The sequence below is a fragment of the Procambarus clarkii genome, chromosome 45 (assembly GCF_040958095.1).
Source record: "Procambarus clarkii isolate CNS0578487 chromosome 45, FALCON_Pclarkii_2.0, whole genome shotgun sequence".
Lineage (NCBI taxonomy): Eukaryota > Metazoa > Arthropoda > Malacostraca > Decapoda > Cambaridae > Procambarus > Procambarus clarkii.
In genome coordinates this window covers 28,887,179-28,903,861 of record NC_091194.1, presented here as the reverse complement: position 1 = coordinate 28,903,861, position 16,683 = coordinate 28,887,179, and the positions used below count along the sequence as shown (strand labels likewise).

The following is a 16,683-nucleotide window of genomic DNA, read 5'->3' as shown; positions in this document are numbered from 1 at the left end:
GCCCATAGCCTAGACCATAGTGGCTAGCCCGTGGCCCAGACCATAGTAGCTAGCCCGTGTCCCAGACCATAGTAGCTAGCCCGTGGCCCAGACCATAGTAGCTAGCCCGTGGCCCAGACCATAGTGGCTAGCCCGTGGCCCAGACCATAGTGGCTAGCCCGTGGCCCAAACCATAGCGGCTAGCCCGTGGCCCAGACCATAGTGGCTAGCCCGTGGCCCAGACCATAGTGGCTAGCCCGTGGCCCAGAGCATAGTGGCTAGCCCGTGACCTAGACCATAGTGGCTAGCCCGTGTCCCAGACCATAGTGGCTAGCCCGTGGCCCAGACCATAGTGGCTAGCCCGTGGCCCAGACCATTGTGGCTAGCCCGTGGCCCAGACCATAGTGGCTAGCCCGTGTCCCAGACCATAGTGGCTAGCCCGTGTCGCAGACCATAGTGGCTAGCCCGTGTCCCAGACCATAGTGGCTAGCCCGTGGCCCAGACCATAGAGGCTAGCCTGTGGTCCAGACCATATTGGCTAGCCCGTGTCCCAGACCATAGTGGCTAGCCCGTGTCCCAGACCATAGTGGCTAGCCAGTGGCCCAGACCATAGTGGCTAGCCCGTGTCCCAGACCATAGTGGCTAGCCAGTGGCCCAGACCATAGTGGCTAGCCCGTGGCCCAGACCATAGTGGCTAGCCCGTGGCCCAGACCATTGTGGCTAGCCCGTGGCCCAGACCATAGTGGCTAGCCCGTGTCCCAGACCATAGTGGCTAGCCCGTGTCGCAGACCATAGTGGCTAGCCCGTGTCCCAGACCATAGTGGCTAGCCCGTGGCCCAGACCATAGAGGCTAGCCTGTGGTCCAGACCATATTGGCTAGCCCGTGTCCCAGACCATAGTGGCTAGCCCGTGTCCCAGACCATAGTGGCTAGCCAGTGGCCCAGACCATAGTGGCTAGCCCGTGTCCCAGACCATAGTGGCTAGCCAGTGGCCCAGACCATAGTGGCTAGCCCGTGGTCCAGACCATATTGGCTAGCCCGTGTCCCAGACCATAGTGGCTAGCCCGTGTCCCAGACCATAGTGGCTAGCCCGTGGCCCAGACCATAGTGGCTAGCCCGTGTCCCAGGCAATAGTGGCTAGCCCGTGTCCCAGACCATATTGGCTAGCCCGTGTCCCCGACCATAGTGGCAAGCCCGTGTCCCAGACCATAGTGGCTAGCCCGTGTCCCAGACCATAGTGGCTAGCCCGTGGCCCAGACCATAGTGGCTAGCCCGTGTCCCAGACCATAGTGGCTAGCCCGTGTCCCAGACCATATTGGCTAGCCCGTGTCCCAGACCATAGTGGCTAGCCCGTGTCCCAGGCAATAGTGGCTAGCCCGTGGCCCAGACCATAGTGGTTAGCCCGTGGCCCAGACCATAGTGGCTAGCCCGTGTCCCAGACCATAGTGGCTAGCCCGTGTCCCAGACCATAGTGGCTAGCCCGTGTCCCAGACCATAGAGGCAAGCCCGTGGCCCAGACAATAAAGCACTCGTCTATCATGTTGGAGGTCGCGTGTTCGAGGCTGCCTTTGCCCTGGTGAATGAACTGTTACTATCCACAGTATTGTGGTTGACAATTTACATATATGACCTCTATATAGAGGTCTAGGCCGAGACCCCATCCCAATGGCAGCCCCTGAGCTATGTGTGTAGTAGTATATTACAATATTTGTACACATCATATCTTACCTGAATATTAAGCTTGATTTTACACGGCATATCTTATCTGAAAATTAAGCTTGCTTGTATTCAGGAAATCTTATCTGATAAATGGTTGCTTGTACACAGCAAACCTTCCCTGAATATTTAGCTTGTTTATTTACATCCTATTTAATATTAAGCTTGCGTGTGCACATAAAACATTACATGAACATTAAGCTTGATTAACACAGCAAATCTTACCGGAATATTAAGCTTGATGTACACAGCAAAACTTACCTGAATATTAAGCGTGGTGCAAATTGGGATGTTCAAAACACTTATTGATAGCTCAAAGTCTCCGGTGTATCTGGAAAATTCAGTGAAAGAAAGTTGTACATATTGAAGCATTTATTTAAAAGAAAGTTCATTTTATTATTCTTGTTAAAAAAAACTCAATGTCACAATTTATTGCAATAACTATAAGATCATATAAGGTAAATAAAAGGTAGAAATTATACAATTTATTGAATGTTGCAAAAGCCACAAATACTTGTGTATTTTCTGGAATAATTCAAAATTAAATATACCTAGTATCTATAAACAAGTGATTCATACCTTTCTATGGACCATGGACTCTTTAGACTAATGAAATCTGTGAGAATTCTCCCCAGATATATGCACATAAACACACAAACGTATACAATAATTCCATCAATCTTTTCTGGTATGTCATTTTACACATTTCAACAATAAACAAATGTTTTGACTTCTCAGCATTAAAGTTAAGATAATAATAAAACTAATTTAAAGCTGATTTTAACACCTTTCTTTCATTGGCCTTCTATGCAGACAGTGATAATTTCAGAAGAAAAAACTTATATTTTCAATCAGCGTTACAAAAAATAAAAAAATAAAACAATCATTTAAATTTAAAATTTAAATTAAATAAATTTAAATTAATTATTTATGTGAAAAACAAGAAAATAACTGTTACACTAAACTAATTTCTTTCGTTAAGGCAAGTTTGTAATTATTGTTATGTCAGAATAATTTACCTACGTTTGTAAAAAAAAAAAATTTGCGTCCATTTTTAAATATACGGTGAGCAGCTAAAACGCCAAGAAAGCATATAATACAATACTCAACATTGTCGTATACTTACCTAAATTAACCTAAAATAGATTTTATATAATGATTGTGTTTTACAACTCTCACAAAATACTTGAAAATATTCAATTGTGTATGTTAATCCTTTGTTAACTGTGCCCAACCTAGCACAGATGATCACAGTTTACTATTAACATATTTCGTCTATTTCAGGATCTCATAATTTCAGCAATGTTTGAAACACAGGCGAGGGTAGTAAGGGAGGTGTAACCTGAATTTATTGTTCTTCCCTTGATGATGTTAAGATGTACGTGAGTGTAAGGTTTTCGCTTTTTCCAGACTGTAATTCCGTGCAACATCCCCAATGTGCATATGGCAGACGCTTCACAAAACTGTCGGAGTCCAGCAAGTACGAGAACAAGCATACAGGGCCTAGGTTCATATTCGAATAAGAGTCTTTGGGGGGTGGGGGTGACTATTTCGACGCCATCTGTTGAGTTCACGCGACGCAAATTCTTTTAGGAAGGAAGGTGTGACGATGTTAACGCCATCAATTGAGCGCACCCGCCCCCGTTTTCTGTTTTCCCGATGGAAGGCTGTGATCTAACAGACCCCTGTGTAGCTTTTTTCTTATTAACCCCATTTGCACTCGTCGGAAGTGATGTGGAGGGTATCTTGGTCGGCAGTTCTCCCTTTCCAGACTCTCTAGACTCCAGAACCGAAGCACTGGAGTAGAGTAATCTTGATTACAGAGCTAGAGAAGGATCCCATGTGCAAGCATTCGCAGATACCATAGAGACCAGTTAGAAGGCCGGTGACCAGAACTTCTGGATGGACAAGGTAACTGTCATGAAGAGATTCGACAGCAAAGTGACACCCAGGGAATTTCAGGTTGGAGACCTAGTACTGGTATGTTCTCCAACGGTAACAGGGAGCATGAATACCAAATGTATGGGTCCTTACCCCTGTTCTCAAGAAAGTTAATACTTTCCTTAGCATTCCAGACAGAAAAATGAAGCAGATGTTGGAACACATAAATATGGTGAAGCTGTATCAGTGACGGGACATTCGCCAATTTATGACAGTAGTCTCAGGAGAACAAGACCAAGACCTCTGTTATCCTTTTAGGACATGTGGTTGGTGGAGGATGAATCGCCCCTAAGAACAGCACCGTAGAAGCCGTCGTTCAGTACCCAACCCTTTCAACACTTATGAAGGTGCTGCAGGTCCTTGGTATGGCTGGATTGTACCATAAGTTTGTTCCTTACATCTCAACTATTGCAGTGTCTTTGACAAATCTCTTGAAGAAGGGAGCAAAGTACATGTGGACCAAAGACAGTCAGTTTGCTTTTGAAAGCCTAATAGCCATTCTGATATCATCTCCCACTTTAGTGGGCCAGCTAGAGGCTTAGGGGCCCGCACAGGAATATCCCTGCCCTCCCTCCCCCCCACCCCCAAACAAATACATCTCCCACTCTCATGTCGCCTAATTTTAATGGCAGATTCATGTTAACCGTTGATACTTCAGATTACGGCATCGGGTCAGTGTTATTACAGAATGTTGCTAAAGGGGTAGAACACCCTGTGGCTTATTAGTCCAGGAAATTAAGTGATTGTCAACTGAATTATTCCTTGATAGAGAAATAAACATTGGCCCTGGTGAGCGCTGTACAACACAGATCCGTCACAAGAATCTGAGGTTAACCAGGTGGACTCTACATCTCCAGCACTAAGCACTTTGTATTGAACATTAAAGATGACGTCGACGCCATCTGTTCAGAGTACCCGACCCCAATTCTTTTAGGAGAGGAGGTGTGACGAATTCAATGCCATCTGTTGATTGCACCCGCCCCCATTTTCTGTTCCCCGGTGAAAGGCTGTGATCTATTAGTCCCCTGAGTAGTTTCTTTTTTACTAACCCAATTTGTGCTCCTCACTAGTGATGTGGAGGTTATCGTGGTCGACAAAAATCAGTTCAACCAAAACTGTCCTGACCTCGAGACGTGTTACAGTGGGAACAAGTGGGAGAGTCGGTGGAGACTGTGAGTTGTCTATGATACTTAGCGAAGTATTGGCGATTGGACTGATGTGTCCCTTGATGGACAAGTTGAGTTACGAGATGGAAGTACTGTCCGTCTGTTAAAGCTTGTTATACGCCTGTGTGGAGACCCCTGCCAGAGTGTTGCTGGAGACCCCTGCCAGCGTGTTGTTGGAGACCTCTGCCAGCGTGTTGTTGGAGACCTCTGCCAGGGTGTTGCTGGAGACCCCTGTCAGCGTGTTGTTGGAGACCTCTGCCAGCGTGTTGCTGGAGACCTCTGCCAGGGTGTTGCTGATTTGTTAACACAAATCGGAGAGGTTGTGTTAACCGGAGCTCCTGAGTGTATCATAGCAATATGGAAGTTGTAGTTAAGGACCTGGTGACTCTAGTGGGAGCCCTGAGGACAGAGTTGGACACTCTGCGGGAGGAGGTGCGTCAGTTTAAAGAACAACGAGAAGTAACGAAGGAGGAGACCAGTAGTAAAGGGACCTCGTCTTGGAGAGTTGTGAAAGACAGGGGCCTTAAGAAGACTTTGATAAAGCCGCCTTCAAACGCCATAGCAACTTCTAATTCATTTGACGTTTTGGAGGACGAGTGCTGTGGTGAGACTGCGGATCGCGCAAAAGGGAAAGCAACGAAGAGAAAGGAAGCGCAGGCCCCTCAGAAAGTAAAGGAAGTACCTAAGCAAACATTAGTTGTGGGAGATTCCCAGATAAGGTATTTGGATAGAGCGTTTTGTGCTAGAGATAGGGGGAACAGGTTAAGGGTTTGCTATCCCGGAGCTGGCATTGGTGATATTATAAACAACATGAATGATATTATGGCTGGTAATGGGAACAATCCCATTATTTGCATTAGCGTGGGAGGAAATGATGTTGGTCGAGTTAGGAGTGAGGAACTGATTCAGAGGTATAAAACAGCCATAGAATTAGTTAGGAGCAAGGGAGGAATCCCGATCATATGTGGCATTCTTCCAAGAAAGGGAGTGGGAAATGAATGGATATCGAGGGCACTTGGTGTCAATTGCCGGCTGGAAAGATATTGCAAATCAAATGCAATATCTTTCATAGACAACTGGGAACACTTCTATGGAAAAAATGAAATGTATGCTCGTGATGGGGTGCATCTATCGAGAGCTGGGGTTGTTGCTGTTGCGAACTCGTTGGAAGAAGTGGTTAGAGGTGTTTGTTTGGGTTTAAACTGTTAGTAGATAGAGGTATGGGAATTGATTTGGAGGAAGGAGGTAATAAAAGTATGTGTTTGTGGGAGAAAGGAATTGGCAAAATGATCAGGGAAAGAGAAGGTCCGCAAAATAACAATTCACTTAGGGTATATTACACTAACAGTAGAAGTCTAAGAAATAAAATTAACGAATTAAATGCTCTTGTCTGCACAGAAAAAATAGATATTATTGCACTTACCGAAACGTGGATGAATGTAGAAAATAGAGAACTATTAGCTGAATATCAAATATATGGATTTAAACTATTTCACTCAGATAGATATATTAGACGAGGAGGGGGAGTAGCCATATATGTTAGGGACAATTTGAAATGTAGTCTCAAAGAGGGAATCAAAACAGAGCCACACACAGAAACTATTTGGATAGAATTAAACGAAAAAGCAAATAATATTATAATAGGAGTAATATATAGGCCACCAAATTTAGACAGAATGGAAGCAAAGCACCTATGGGATGAAATATCTAGAGCATCTAGATCTAACAGTATTTATGTCATGGGTGACTTTAATTTTAGCGGAATAAACTGGTTGAACAAAACAGGGAATAGTGAAGCAGAAGATTTTCTAGAATTAATTGACGATTGCTTTCTTACGCAACACATTAAGGAACCAACACGGGAAAATAATATTTTAGATTTAGTGTTAACTAACAGGGAAACGCAAATTAATGACATCGAAATAGGGAGTGAGCTAGGGAGCAGTGATCACAAAGAAATCAGATTTAGCATAGAATGGAATAGACCAGTAGGAGAAAATTCTGTTAAAGTGCCAGATTTTCGAAAAGCTGATTTTAATAGCCTAAGAAATTTTTTGGGTCAAATTGATTGGAAAGTCTTGGGTATGGGGTGTGGGCCGGTCTTGGAGCGAGACATGAACCCAGCGATAGGTGACTTAAATGGGGATTTCGATGTGGATTCAATATATAACTTATTTAAGAATATTCTAAACAAAGCACAGGAACGTAGTATACCATACAAATTGAATAGATCGAATACAAATGACCCAAAGTGGATAACAAAGAATTTGAAGAACCTTATAGGTAAAAAGAGAGCTTGGTACAAAAGGATTAAAAATGGGGAGGTCACTTTAGAACAGGAATTCGTACAACTGGTTAGAAATGTTAAAAAAGAGATAAGGAAAGCAAAAAGAAACTATGAAGTTCGCATAGCAGGGCAAGCAAAGACAAATCCTAAAGGGTTTTTTCAGTTATATCGTACTAAGACTAGGGAAAGGATAGGTCCATTAAAAACTGAGACAGGTCAAATAACAGATAGTGATGAAGAGATGAGTAGTATTTTTAATAAATATTTTGTATCTGTATTTACTAAAGAGGAACTTAACAATATGCCTTCAGCCGAACAAGTCTATGTGGGTGGGGACGAGGACAGGTTGACGAGTTTAACAGTTACCAGGGAGGATGTTCTTAAACAAATAGTAAAACTCAAACCAAACAAAGCCCCAGGGCCGGATGAAGTGTTTGCCAGGGTGCTTAAAGAATGCAAAGAGGAGCTTTGTGACCCACTGTCAACCATATTTAATAAATCAATAGAGTCAGGCAGAGTGCCAGAGTTTTGGAAAGTTGCTAATGTGATACCAGTTTTTAAGAAAGGAGATAGATCACTTGCGTCTAACTATCGACCAATTAGCCTAACGTCTATTGTGGGAAAGTTACTCGAATCCATAATAGCAAATAAAATTCGTCTTCATCTTGAAAAACATAAATTAATAATTGAGTCGCAACATGGTTTTATAAATGGCCGTTCATGTTTAACAAATTTGTTATCTTTTTATTCTAGCATTGTTGAGGCAGTTGATAGTGGTAAGGATTGCGATGTTGTATACCTTGACTTTAGCAAAGCTTTTGATACAGTGCCACATGAAAGACTGATTAAAAAAATAGAGTCTCATGGTATTGGGGGTGCTATATTAAGCTGGATTAGGGCATGGCTATACCAAAGGAAACAGAGAGTTAGTATAAATGGAATCAAGTCAGAGTGGAAATATGTTGTAAGTGGAGTGCCTCAAGGCTCTGTCCTGGGACCTCTGTTGTTTATAATATATATAAATGATTTAGATTCAGGTTTGAGTAGCAACATTTGCAAATTTGCCGATGATACGAAAATCGGTAGGGAAATTAATTCGGAGGAGGACTCACTATCACTTCAAGTTGATCTAGATAGGGTTTTGAAATGGTCAAAGGATTGGCAGATGCAGTTTAATGCTGATAAATGTAAAGTTCTGAGGTTAGGTAAGGATGATAGAGTTACAAGATACGAGCTAGATGGTGTTGTGATTGCGAAGTCGGATTGCGAAAGGGATCTGGGAGTTATGATTAGTAAGAATTTAAAACAAAAGGATCAATGCATAAATGTTCGTAATAAGGCAAATCGGACACTTGGATTTATTAATCGCAGCGTTAGTAACAAGACACCTGGTGTGGTTCTTCAGCTATATCTTGCTCTAGTTAGGCCCCATTTAGATTATGCAGTTCAGTTTTGGTCGCCATATTATAGAATGGATATAAATTCACTTGAACGTGTCCAGCGTAGGATGACTAAGTTAATTCCCCAAATTAGAAATCTTTCATATGAAGAAAGATTAACAAAGCTTAAGTTGCATTCACTGGAAAGGCGAAGAGTTAGGGGTGACATGATAGAGGTTTACAAGTGGATGAATGGACATAACCGGGGGGATATTAATAGGGTATTAAAAGTATCAACACAGGACAGAACACGAAACAATGGGTATAAATTGGATAAGTTTAGATTTAGGAAAGACTTGGGTAAATACTGGTTCAGTAACAGGGTTGTTGATTTGTGGAACCAATTGCCGCGTAACATTGTGGAGGTGGGGTCCCTCGATTGTTTCAAGCACGGGTTGGACAAGTATATGAGTGGGATTGGGTGGTTATAGAATAGGAGCTGCCTCGTATGGGCCAACAGGCCTTCTGCAGTTGCCTTTGTTCTTATGTTCTTATGTTATGTTCTTATGGAGACCCCTGCCAGCGTGTTGTTGGAGACCTCTGCCAGGGTGTTGCTGGAGACCTCTGCCAGGGTGTTGCTGGAGACCCCTGCCAGTGTGTTGCTGGAGACCTCTGCCAGCGTGTTGCTGGAGACCTCTGCCAGCGTGTTGCTGGAGACCTATGGCAGTGTGTTGCTGGAGACCCCTGCCAGTGTGTTGCTGGAGACCCCTGCCAGTGTGTTGCTGGAGACCCCTGCCAGCGTGTTGCTGGAGACGCCTGCCAGTGTGTTGCTGGAGACCTCTGCCAGTGTGTTGCTGGGGATCTCTGCCAGCGTGTTGCTGGGGACCTATGCCAGCGTGTTGATGGAGACCTCTGCCAGCGTGTTGCTGGAGACCTCTGCCAGTGTGTTGCTGGAGACCCCTGCCAGTGTGTTGCTGGAGACCTCTGCCAGTGTGTTGCTGGAGACCCCTGCCAGCGTGTTGCTGGAGACGCCTGCCAGTGTGTTGCTGGAGACCTCTGCCAGTGTGTTGCTGGGGATCTCTGCCAGCGTGTTGCTGGGGATCTCTGCCAGTGTGTTGCTGGGGACCTCTGCCAATGTGTTGCTGGAGACTCCTGCCAGTGTGTTGCTGGAGACCCCTGCCAGTGTGTTGCTGGAGACCCCTGCCAGTGTGTTGCTGGAGACCCCTGCCAGTGTGTTGCTGGAGACCCCTGCCAGTGTGTTGCTGGAGACCCCTGCCAGCGTGTTGCTGGGGATCTCTGCCAGCGTGTTGCTGGAGACGTCTGCCAGCGTGTTGCTGGGGACCTATGCCAGCGTGTTGCTGGGGACCTATGACAGCGTGTTGATGGAGACCTCTGCCAGCGTGTTGCTGGAGACCTCTGCCAGTGTGTTGCTGGAGACCCCTGCCAGTGTGTTGCTGGAGACCCCTGCCAGTATGTTGCTGGAGACCCCTGCCAGCGTGTTGCTGGAGACGCCTGCCAGTGTGTTGCTGGAGACCTCTGCCAGTGTGTTGCTGGGGATCTCTGCCAGCGTGTTGCTGGGGATCTCTGCCAGTGTGTAGCTGGGGACCTCTACCAGTGTGTTGCTGGAGACTCCTGCCAGTGTGTTGCTGGAGACCCCTGCCAGTGTGTTGCTGGAGACCCCTGCCAGTGTGTTGCTGGAGACCCCTGCCAGCATGTTGCTGGAGACGCCTGCCAGTGTGTTGCTGGAGACCTCTGCCAGTTTGTTGCTGGGGATCTCTGCCACCGTGTTGCTGGGGATCTCTGCCAGTGTGTTGCTGGGGACCTCTGCCAGCGTGTTGCTGGAGACCCCTGCCAGCGTGTTGCTGGGGACCCCTGCCAGTGTGTTGCTGGAGACCTCTGCCAGTGTGTTGCTGGAGACCTCTGCCAGCGTGTTGCTAGGGATCTCTGCCAGTGTGTTGCTGGAGACCTCTGCCAGCGTGTTGCTGGAGACCTCTGCCAGCGTGTTGCTGGGGATCTCTGCCAGTGTGTTGCTGGAGACGTCTGCCAGCGTGTTGCTGGGGATCTCTGCCAGTGTGTTGCTGGAGATCTCTGCCAGCGTGTTGCTGGAGACCTCTGCCAGTGTGTTGCTGGGGATCTCTGCCAGCGTGTTGCTGGAGACGTCTGCCAGCGTGTTGCTGGGGATCTCTGCCAGCGTGTTGCTGGAGACGTCTGCCAGCGTGTTGCTGGGGACCTCTGCCAGCGTGTTGCTGGAGACCTGTGCCAGCGTGTTGCTGGAGACCTCTGCCAGTGTGTTGCTGGAGACTTCTGCCAGTGTGTTGCTGGAGACCTCTGCCAGTGTGTTGCTGGAGACCCCTGCCAGTGTGTTGCTGGAGACCTCTGCCAGTGTGTTGCTGGAGACCTCTGCCAGCGTGTTGCTGGAGACCTCTGCCAGTGTGTTGCTGGAGACCTCTGCCAGTGTGTTGCTGGAGACCTCTGCCAGCGTGTTGCTGGAGACCTCTGCCAGTGTGTTGCTGGAGACCCCTGCCTGTGTGTTGCTGGAGACCCCTGCCTGTGTGTTGCTGGAGACCCCTGCCAGTGTGTTGCTGGAGACCTCTGCCAGCGTGTTGCTGGAGACCTCTGCCAGCGTGTTGCTGGAGACGTCTGCCAGCGTGTTACTGGAGACCTCTGCCAGTGTGTTGCTGGGACCTCTGCCAGCGTGTTGCTCGAGACCTCTGCCAGTGTGTTGCTGGAGAGTAGAAGTGGTGTCTTAGCACTTTGACGATACTGTGTAGGACTGACCCATGATTTACTGACAAAGGTGAACTCGCCGGCGGAGGATCATAAAAGTCAGACTCGGGGAAGGAACCTTGAGTGGTGTATGAGAGAGGCCAGAAGTGGACTCACTGGGAAAGAAGACTGCAGACGTTTTATAGTGTCCTGCAAAAGTGACATCTGCAGTCTTATATCATGTATATATAGTTAAGAGGTACACTTGGTGATGATTCTGGGTAGCGTTGTTAACCCCCTTTTCCTTTAGACTGATTATTACTGCTAGTTCCTAATAACTTGCCTATGACTCGGGGTGGGATTAAGTAGGAAGAGGCATTTGAGCTTCATATACAGTTTGATAAGTATAGAACCCGGTTACTGGCTAAGTGAGGCCGTAACAGGTGGTCTCTTCACAGACCTGTTTCACCTGGTCCTGATCCACATTGATGGCACGAATCTCCTCAACGCAAGTGTTGCCCTCTAAGGCACTCCTAGGGTCCTCATCACTCTTATAGTTTAGTGATTAATCGGCAACTCGGTGTTGATGACACCTGTGGCTGAAGGCTTAAGTACGAGTAATGGCAGAATTTAGAAGTGGTTCAACAGAGACACTTCATAAATCTTAACAGTAGTTTATTTACACTTAACCACTGATACAATGGGTGCTTCATTTACTCTAGATTGCCGTCAGTAAGGCTATTATCGCATTAGAAAGACTCTTGAGGTCTAACTACGATTCCGATCAACTCGTGAACAAAACCTAGCTTAACACGATTGATACTAGCAATCGTGTTAAGTCACTTACTCACAATCACAATAAGTCACAATCAGTAACTCGGCATACCTAACAGTGCCGGTGTGCTAAGGGCCACAGGAGTTCCCCACAGGATACTCTGGCAATAATCATATCAGCAGCAGGCTGATATAGTTGTAGGTTGGAGACATTAGGCGATATTGGAGTGTTATCAGTTGGTAGCAGCCTATGAGGTTGTATATTTTATAACTATTCCTGTATATATATTGTGTATGTTCTATTATATTAAATGTTACATTTGTTAGCTGGCTTTTGCTCTTGTCATGGTGAGGCTTCTAGGCTAGAAAGAAAGACACGGCTATAACCTGGGTGATAGTGGACTACAACTAACTAAGCAGGATTGCGAGATCATCCCACAGTAAGGAGAGTGCGGGGAGTCATAGCGGCTCATGAGCGGGTGTGTACTCATGAGAATTGGGTACTGTTAGCCGTAACCATGAATAAGGTGACGCTGAACCCCTCTCCTAGAATCAGACACTTACCAGGGTGATCTGCTAAATAAATAATAGGTAGCCCGTGTGACCACAGGGAGATATGCTCTCTCTCTCTCGGGACGACCCTCAGGACGGGATGGAGAAGGTGCAAACATTTAAAGAGTCAGGCAATCCTGAAGATTTAGAAGGTTACACCAAAGAGCAGGTAAAGCAGATAGCGGAGAAATGTGGCGTCAAGGTGAAGTCATCTAAGGTGGACAGAATGAACGATGAGAACTTTAGACAGTTGAGAGCTAGGAAGGAAGCGGCAGAGCAAGGAGCCCAGAAAGGAGCTGAAAATAGGAAGGAAGATGATGACAAGATAAAGTAAGATCCCAAGGATCAAGTAGTAGTAGTAGTAGTAGTAGTAGCAGTAGCCGCAGTAGCAGGAGTAGCCGGAAGAGTAGCTTGGAAAGATTTTAGCTAGAGCTTCAAATGCAACAAGAATATGAATGTGAAGAGAGGCAATTCCAATTGGAGAAGTTGAGGCTAGAACTTGAGATGAAAAGTGAAGCAGAAAAAAAGAGAACTAAACTAGAGGTAGAAAAAGAGAAAATCTGAATACAAGAATTGGAGTTCGAACAAGAAAAAAAAGGAGAAAACCAGAATATTGGGACTGTAGTTGGAACAAGAGAGAGAACAAATCAAATGGAAATAGCGAAAAAATCTTTGGTAGAGCATAGGATTGAGCGTGGGTTGCCAGAGTGCACCACCCATGTGTCACACCCACACGATAATAGGGGAGAGGGAGAGATATATTCCACTGTTCGTGCCGGAAGAGTCAGAGAGCTTCTTCGAATATTTTGAGAAGATAGCCAACACGAGACAGTGGCCACAAGAGGAGTGGACTCAATTGGTACAATTACAGTTGACCGACGTTGCCAGAGAGGCAAATACCCAGTTGTCTTTCTAAGAATGCCAAGAATACTGGACCGTGAAGAGCAGCGTGTTGCGCACATTTCTGTTAACGCCTGAAGCATACAGAAAACGCTTCAGAGAAATGAGGAAGGCTCCTGCAAGTACGTTCCCTGAGACAGTGAGAGACTTGGGAGGACGGTTCCAGAGGTGGATAGAAGATGTCGGTGTAGAATCGTATGATGAGTTCAAACAGTTGATGATTATGGAGAAACTTCTGGAAATGATGCTCCCTGAGACGAAATTTAAGATCCAGGAGGCAGGATTGAAGGATGTAAGAGATGCAGCCGATAGGGCACATAAGATTACAGAGGCTTATCGGAGCTTGAAGGAAAGCACAATGAAAAGTGTTGTGAGACGTGATGAGGGCAGAACAAGGGAAGCTTGGAGTGAGAAAAAGATTGATAGATGGACAAATAAACGAAAGTATCCAAAAACTCAGAAAAGGAGGTCATATTATTCTTCCTAAAGTGAGGATGAAGGAGTTTACCATCAAAATAAGGCGTGCAAAGGACAATATGTCCTTTGCACATTGTGTATGTGTGTCTCATCCCCCACACACACCCTCCTAGGTGTCTCCCCACACACACCCTCCTAGGTGTCTCCCCACACACACACACCCTCCTAGGTGTCTCCCCACACACACCCTCCTAGGTGTCTCCCCACACACACACACCCTCCTAGGTGTCTCCCCACACACACCCTCCTAGGTGTCTCCCCACACACACCCTCCTAGGTGTCTCCCCACACACACCCTCCTAGGTGTCTCTCCACACACACCCTCCTAGGTGTCTCCCCACACACCCTCCTAGGTGTCTCCCCACACACACCCTCCTAGGTGTCTCCCCACACACACACCCTCCTAGGTGTCTCCCCACACACACCCTCCTAGGTGTCTCCCCACGCACACACACCCTCCTAGGTGTCTCCCCACACACACCCTCCTAGGTGTCTCCCCACACACACCCTCCTAGGTGTCTCCCCACACACACCCTCCTAGGTGTCTCCCCCCACACACACCCTCCTAGGTGTCTCCCCACACAGACACACCCTCCTAGGTGTCTCCCCACACACACACCCTCCTAGGTGTCTCCCCCCACACACACACCCTCCTAGGTGTCTCCCCACACACACACACCCTCCTAGGTGTCTCCCCACACACACCCTCCTAGGTGTCTCCCCACACACACACCCTCCTAGGTGTCTCCCACACACACCCTCCTAGGTGTCTCCCCCCACACACACCCTCCTAGGTGTCTCCCCACACACACACACCCTCCTAGGTGTCTCCCCACACACACCCTCCTAGGTGTCTCCCCACACACACCCTCCTAGGTGTCTCCCCCCACACACACCCTCCTAGGTGTCTCCCCAAACACACACACCCTCCTAGGTGTCTCCCCACACACACCCTCCTAGGTGTCTCCCCACACACACCCTCCTAGGTGTCTCCCCACACACACACCCTCCTAGGTGTCTCCCCACACACACACACCCTCCTAGGTGTCTCCCCACACACACACCCTCCTAGGTGTCTCCACACACACACACCCTCCTAGGTGTCTCCCCACACACACCCTCCTAGGTGTCTCCCCACACACACACCCTCCTAGGTGTCTCCCCACACACACCCTCCTAGGTGTCTCCCCACACACACACCCTCCTAGGTGTCTCCCCACACACACCCTCCTAGGTGTCTCCCCACACACACCCTCCTAGGTGTCTCCCCACACACACCCTCCTAGGTGTCTCCACACACACACACCCTCCTAGGTGTCTCCCCACACACACCCTCCTAAGTGTCTCCCCACACACACACCCTCCTAGGTGTCTCCACACACACACACCCTCCTAGGTGTCTCCCAACACACACCCTCCTAGGTGTCTCCCCACACACACCCTCCTAGGTGTCTCCACACACACACACCCTCCTAGGTGTCTCCCCACACACACCCTCCTAGGTGTCTCCCCACACACACCCTCCTAGGTGTCTCCCCCCACATACACACCCTCCTAGGTGTCTCCCCACACACACACACCCTCCTAGGTGTCTCCCCACACACACCCTCCTAGGTGTCTCCCCACACACACCCTCCTAGGTGTCTCCCCCCACACACACCCTCCTAGGTGTCTCCCCACACACACACACCCTCCTAGGTGTCTCCCCACACACACCCTCCTAGGTGTCTCCCCCCACACACACACCCTCCTAGGTGTCTCCCCACACACACACACCCTCCTAGGTGTCTCCCCACACACACACACCCTCCTAGGTGTCTCCCCACAAACACACACCCTCCTAGGTGTCTCCCCACACACACCCTCCTAGGTGTCTCCCCACACACACCCTCCTAGGTGTCTCCCCACACACACACCCTCCTAGGTGTCTCCCCACACACACACCCTCCTAGGTGTCTCCCCTCACACACACACCCTCCTAGGTGTCTCCCCACACACACACCCTCCTAGGTGTCTCCCCACACACACCCTCCTAGGTGTCTCCCCACACACACACCCTCCTAGGTGTCTCCCCACACACACCCTCCTAGGTGTCTCCCCACACACACACCCTCCTAGGTGTCTCCCCACACACACCCTCCTAGGTGTCTCCCCACACACACACCCTCCTAGGTGTCTCCCCACACACACACCCTCCTAGGTGTCTCCCCACACACACACCCTCCTAGGTGTCTCCCCTCACACACACACCCTCCTAGGTGTCTCCCCACACACACACACCCTCCTAGGTGTCTCCCTCCACACACACCCTCCTAGGTGTCTCCCCACACACACACCCTCCTAGGTGTCTCCCCACACACACACACCCTCCTAGGTGTCTCCCCACACACACCCTCCTAGGTGTCTCCCCACACACACACCCTCCTAGGTGTCTCCCCACACACACACACCCTCCTAGGTGTCTCCCCACACACACACCCTCCTAGGTGTCTCCCCACACACACCCTCCTAGGTGTCTCCCCACACACACCCTCCTAGGTGTCTCCCCACACACACCCTCCTAGGTGTCTCCCCACACACACAACCTGCTAGGTGTCTCCCCCCACACACCCTCCTAGGTGTCTCCCCCCCACACACCCTCCTAGGTGTCTCCCACACACACACACCCTCCTAGGTGTCTCCCCACACACACACACCCTCCTAGGTGTCTCCCCACACACACACACCCTCCTAGGTGTCTCCCCACACACCCTCCTAGGTGTCTCCCCACACACACAACCTCCTAGCCCAGCAAACAATTTTAGGTT

General features: G+C 48.3%; 1 protein-coding gene across 1 annotated transcript in view; it reads right to left on the bottom strand.

Annotated features, from left to right (window-relative positions):
* The window catches only part of LOC138350322 (extended synaptotagmin-3-like), a 319,761-nt gene that overhangs the window by 201,019 nt on the left and 102,059 nt on the right, over positions 1-16,683 (bottom strand). The window contains exon 4 of the mRNA XM_069300945.1: positions 1,956-2,025. Within this exon, the coding sequence (XP_069157046.1) occupies positions 1,956-2,025 (70 nt within the window). The remainder of the gene's footprint in view (positions 1-1,955; positions 2,026-16,683) is intronic.